Source organism: Crocodylus porosus, unplaced genomic scaffold, assembly GCF_001723895.1.
Source record: "Crocodylus porosus isolate Cpor-Errol unplaced genomic scaffold, CroPor_comp1, whole genome shotgun sequence".
Classification (NCBI taxonomy): domain Eukaryota; kingdom Metazoa; phylum Chordata; order Crocodylia; family Crocodylidae; genus Crocodylus; species Crocodylus porosus.
In genome coordinates this window covers 4522079-4527849 of record NW_017728932.1, presented here as the reverse complement: position 1 = coordinate 4527849, position 5771 = coordinate 4522079, and the positions used below count along the sequence as shown (strand labels likewise).

Below are 5771 nucleotides of genomic sequence, written 5' to 3'. Positions count from 1 at the left end.
CCCGGCCGCGCTGTCTCCGCAGGGTGGAGAAGTACCGGCCGCAGACGCTGGCGGAGATCGTGGGCAACGAGGACACCGTGAGCCGCCTGCAGGTGCGGGGGGGCCGGCAGCCATGGGGACAAGCTACTGCCGGTTCACTTGGTGGGGTCGCTTGATCCACCTTGGTGCTGGGAGTCGGGGGAAGGGCGTAGCTGGGTCACAATTTCAGGTGGGATCAACTGGCAAAGGGACCTGCCTATAAAACAGCCCCGCGCCTCTGCGGTTTAAAGCGAACCACCTCGACGCGCCAGTCGCCCTTGCCCGGCGGCTCAGCCAAGCACCCAACCAGTGCGCGGGTGAGTGACGGGGACCTTTCTGCAAGCGTCGTTCGGCTCGTCCCGAGTTTGAGCGAGGACCCTGTGTCCACCGTAAAGGAGGAAACCCACGAGCGCAGCTGGAGCCCGGGGTGGGGGGCTTGGGCAGGAGCTACACCTCACATGCACTACACGATTAGCTGGGTAATCGCACCATAAGTTTAGACTGGCCACGCGCAGACACGGTCAAAATGGCAGTCTAGCTGTAAAAAGGCGAACCAGCTATAAAGTTAGTGCTTGAAAACGGTAACCACTCTATATCTGGTTTCTATCCAGGTTTAATTTGAACCTGTAGCAGAGTCCCTAGTCGTGGATTTGCTAGGGACTGACTGTCAGCATCCCTTTAAAGATGAATGCAAGGGTACTAACAGCCTCAGACCAAATGAGTACTCCAGGATGTGGCATACAAAGGATGAAAGAAAGAAAGAAGGGAAAAAATGAGAAAGAAACAGGGAAGTGATGTAACAACTGAGTTCTTTGTTCTTGTCCTGAAAAACAGGAGAACATCAAAACTACAGATTTTCAAAGGGGTTTTTTTCCTTGCAAGTAACCAATTCTGCCCTCTCCCTAGGTCTTTGCAAGGGAGGGAAATGTACCCAATATAATAATTGCCGTAAGTATTTGTTTTTTGCCTCGTACCCTGTTCCTTCTTGCTGTGCTTTCTGGTCAAACATTGTCTTTTACTAGATGTACAGATGCGCTGAAGATGTTAACAAGTGAGCTTAGTCTATAGCCAAGGATGAAGTTTGTCTTTAATCTGTTCTTCTGTCAGCAGTGTCCTTAGCTAGCTTCTGGCTTCAAGGAAGAAACCAGCCCTGCTGGGCATTATTCTGGCACCTGGCTGCCAGATGCCTGTTATTCACTGCTGTTGATGGAGACAGGATCCTGGAGTAGGTGACCTCCCAGTCTAGTTTTTCCCTTTGGCAATTCTTGTGATCCTGTTCCTGCTAATGGAGACCATCCAACCATTTTCAGGCATCACCTTTATCAGCCATTGCTTTTCATAGGGTCCTCCAGGAACTGGCAAGACCACCAGTATCCTCTGTTTGGCTCGTGCACTTCTCGGTCCTGCATTAAAAGATGCTGTTCTGGAACTGAATGCCTCAAATGATAGGTGAGTGAAAGCAGAGTCCTGATCAAGGCACGTAAACCTTGGAAAGGGATGGGATCTAAGACACCTTTATCCCAAGTCATTGCTTTAACTCCTGACTGCTCCCCATTCAGCATAGTGGCTGTATGGGACCCCGTCTTGAGGCACGAAGATGTCTTTAACAAGGGGGTCGGTATTTTACTTTGGAAATCAGATGCTTACAAGTGAGATGTTGCAGCACTGAGCTTCCTCAGATGCACAGGTGCTTTAAGATGATGGATGGAGAGTGCTGTGAGCGCACAGGATGGCTTGGATAGGGATGATCCTGCCACGGGCAGGGAGGGAGTTGGACTACATGGTCTCTGGAGGTCCCCTTCAGCCGTGCTTCTCTATGATTCTGAGTGCAGCATATTGTGCTGCCTTTATTAATGTTCATTATTGAGCAGCTGCCGAACCATGAATCTTGTCTCTCTAAACTGAGCACTGGAAGACAATGTAATTTTGTTTCCAAGAAAAATCACTCGATATTTTTCTGTCCAACAAAAGCGCCTGGTTAGTGACGGGGAAAAGGAGTCTGTCAAGTTGGTTTCCTTAAATGGTGTAGGAAGCCAGAAGCAAGTCTGGGTGAACGTTCAACTGCTTTAATTATTGTTTCAGGGGCATCGATGTTGTGAGGAACAAAATTAAGATGTTTGCTCAGCAGAAGGTCACGCTTCCAAAAGGTCGGCATAAGATAATCATTCTGGATGAAGCCGACAGGTACGGTGTTTTTCTCCTGATTTCAGCTCCTCGGAAGTGTTCTACAGAATTTCGACTTGCATTAAAATACAGAGCTCCTATTGCAAGCATCCTTATATTTTTATGATATTTTTATTGGCCTCTCAAAAATTACTTGTTGTGAATAATGGTCTGTTTAGCAGTTGTCTGAAAGGACTCATCTCTCAGGGCCATCTTATTGCAGAGGAGATGGCGACTATCTGAATGGAGCACTTAAAGATTCAGTGGGATGTGAAATAGCATCCAATTTACTGGCTATTTCTAAGCTCTCATCTGGAAAGAGGGGGGTCATTGCAGCTTTGAACCATTTTGTTAGCAACAAAGGATGAAGCTGGCTGCCAGGGAGACTCGTACCTATCCGTTTATGGCCAAAAATGATTGTTCTTCTAAACATGAATGGGTTTCTTTAAGCTGTGCTTCAATTGTATGTATTCTGCTTGTAATGCAGGGTGACTTGGTCACGTCTGATTGTCTAGATAAAGCTACATCAGTTTACATGTTGTCCAACCACAAGACCAAATCGTTTGCAAGGTGTGAGCTAACAAACAGACTCTGAAGGCTGTATAAGCAATTCGATTGCAACTGGAAGTCAGTGAAGGGTAAAATAGACCCCAACTGCCTCTTTTTTTTTTTTTCCTCAGCATGACAGATGGAGCCCAGCAAGCCTTGAGAAGAACAATGGAAATTTATTCTAAAACCACTCGCTTTGCACTGGCATGCAACGCCTCTGATAAGATCATAGGTAAAAAAGCTGCTCGTCTTTAGATGGTCCTCTTTTTAAACTACTTCCATGCTGACCATTAACTTCCTCCTATGTAGCATGTGATGATAGGGCTTGGAGATCAAAGTTTTCCACAATTTAAATCACCAAGTTCTTTGCTGTAGAGTATAAACATGAAACCCCAACCTCTCCCTTTTGTTGCTTTAGTCAAGAACTATGGAGCTTGATGTGATCATTTAAAAAAAAAAAAAAAAAAGGAAGAAAAGTCGGGCTTTCCAACAAGCAGCTGGTATGTAGCATGTCTGAAAGACGAGGCACCACATTAACAAAAGCTGTGAACACACTCTGGTTAGGGTACAATCTCTGCCCTGATATTTTATTTCTAACCGACTGCCCTAAAGATTTAAAAGTATTTTGTCATCTGACATTCCTAAACCAATGATGGCTGATGGTACGAGGGGTGGCTCACTCAAGATATGCCCCATTCAAATAGTTTCCCTCCAACACATCTATTACTTCCCGCAGCCAGAAACAAGCTACTCGGGTACATAGGCCATGGGTCTGACTCAGTTTGTACTTGTTATGTTCTTAACCTTCTTAGCAAAGCAGAATTACATTGTATCAACATTTAGATGGATATTCTTGTAAAATATACCCTTTTCTTGGTTTGTTTTGTTTCTTATTCTCATTGTCCTATTTCCTGTGACACCAAGGTTCTCAGAGTTACAAGTTTAATTACATTTGTCTTTTGGGCCGTATAGGATACTATTAAACTTCTTCTGGGGCAATTAAATAACAGGATAAACAAAAGTGAGGGTCTTTCACATTTTGGACACTTGCGAACATTTCAGGTGACCAGCAGAACAAAATTCAATTTTTAGATTAGTTTGTCACAAGCCAGATGCATCACAACTGATGTTTTAAACTTGCCTTAGAAGAAGCCATAGTAGACACCATTCCCTGCCAGCTTTCTTGGGGCTGAGCTACATCAGGGAAATTTTCCTGTGAGGAGAAGTGGAGTGAGGGGTTGGGCAGAAACTTCCTAGCTACCTTTCCCCTAAATGTGTGACTCTCTTCCCTCAGAGCCGATCCAGTCTCGCTGTGCAGTGCTGCGCTACACCAAGCTGACGGATGCACAGATCCTTGCCAGGTTAATGAAAATTGTAGAGAAAGAGAATGTGCCATATGCAGATGATGGACTGGAAGCCATTATATTCACAGCACAAGGAGATATGAGACAGGTAGAGAAACACCTCGGTTAGAAATAGGCCTCCTTGCTGAAACTATGAAACTTTGAATTTGGCCTTGTATGCTTTAGGTTCCAGTCAATAAAGAATTGAGGTCATCTTCAGTACTCGGGTCACTAGCCTGCATGGTTAGATCCACTAGAGAACTGAGCTAATCTCCTTGATAATTCACTTGTGGCAACTGAAGGATGACCTGCAGAGGAAACAGTTTGTCCAAATCATGGTGTTTACCCATAACAGTGGCAGTTGTCCCCAAAAATAAATCGGTATTTGACTCTGAGGAGGGGGCAGGCTAGAGGTGGAACACCTCAAAGTAATGGAAATGTTCTTACTAATTGCAGGCCTTAAACAACTTGCAGTCCACCTATTCCGGATTTGGCTTTATTAACAGCGAGAATGTTTTTAAGGTTAGTAGCTACATGTGATTGCTCACCATTGCTATGCAAATGGGACTGTGCTGCAAGGAAATGTACTGTGCATCTGATATCAACCCATCCTACCAACGTAGAACACGGCAGTAGAAATCTGCTATGACACATCAGACGCTCTCAAGTTTTGAGATTCCTTTGTCAGATTTTTAGGTAGTTTTGCATATCTAATATTAACTACGTTAAATAAATGCATGCGCTGTTTGAGAAGATGGCTAGAGTACAAAGTTTCCCCACTAATGCTGTAAGAAGAATATGGTACTTCAGAATGTTTGCTGAATTTTGAGATCTTTGGCTTTATAACAGAAAGCAAGTCTCGAGTATACTGTTACCAGGACTGTTACAATGTTCATTAGTGATATGTTGGTTCTTTTCAGGCCAAGATATTAAGTCTGATAGTGTTAGGTAAGTCACATTATCAGAAATATCAGTCAGTTAAAAGTAGTAGTGAGTTGGGCCTTTATTAGATGGTGCCCTCAGATGAGATACTTGAGCTGAATAAAAGCCTTTTTTAAATTATTCTGGGTTTTTCTGAGCAGGAAGGGAAAGCGTGCATTGGAGTCTCTTGAACTCCTGATTCCTCTTTTGGTACAGGTGTGTGATGAGCCACACCCTCTGCTGGTGAAAGAAATGATACAGCACTGTGTGAATGCAAACATTGATGAAGCATACAAGGTTTGGATGTCTATTCTCAGTCACTTCCTCTACAGCATGTTTGGTTGGTCGGTTGGGTTTTTGTTTGTGCAAAACTTCCACTTTGCTTTGCTGCTTGTCCAAGACAAAGGTAAAAAGCCTCCTACTGAAATGTTTTCATGCAAGTAAGCTTAATGCACAGGGATGCATGTACTGTCCAGACTTCTACGCTGAAAGGCATCCCTGCTACCAATTGGATCTAAGGGTATTTATACACGTACCTTTTTGTCCCGTGATGCACCAGATATGCAGCAGGTTGGAGCAGACTCGATTAACAGAGTCTGTTCCACACGTGAGCTGATGCACACTGTGCTGTGTCACGTGCAGTTGTATAAGCAGCAAAACGCGTGTCAGTGTGGAAAGTGGCGGCAATGTGCTTTTGAACCAAAACTTCTCCGATGTGTCTTAGTTCAAAAGTGCACCACTACCATTTTCTCAGCGCTAATGCGCATTGTTGCCACT

At 44.4% G+C, this 5771-nt stretch overlaps 1 protein-coding gene across 1 annotated transcript in view; it reads left to right on the top strand.

The window, feature by feature from the left end:
* RFC2 (replication factor C subunit 2) overlaps window positions 1-5771 on the top strand; it is an 11417-nt gene that overhangs the window by 1113 nt on the left and 4533 nt on the right. Inside the window, exons 2-9 of the mRNA XM_019545299.1 lie at window positions 5-92; window positions 925-966; window positions 1361-1467; window positions 2101-2202; window positions 2862-2962; window positions 4025-4182; window positions 4530-4595; window positions 5211-5291. Of these exons, the coding sequence (XP_019400844.1) occupies window positions 5-92; window positions 925-966; window positions 1361-1467; window positions 2101-2202; window positions 2862-2962; window positions 4025-4182; window positions 4530-4595; window positions 5211-5291 (745 nt within the window). The remainder of the gene's footprint in view (window positions 1-4; window positions 93-924; window positions 967-1360; window positions 1468-2100; window positions 2203-2861; window positions 2963-4024; window positions 4183-4529; window positions 4596-5210; window positions 5292-5771) is intronic.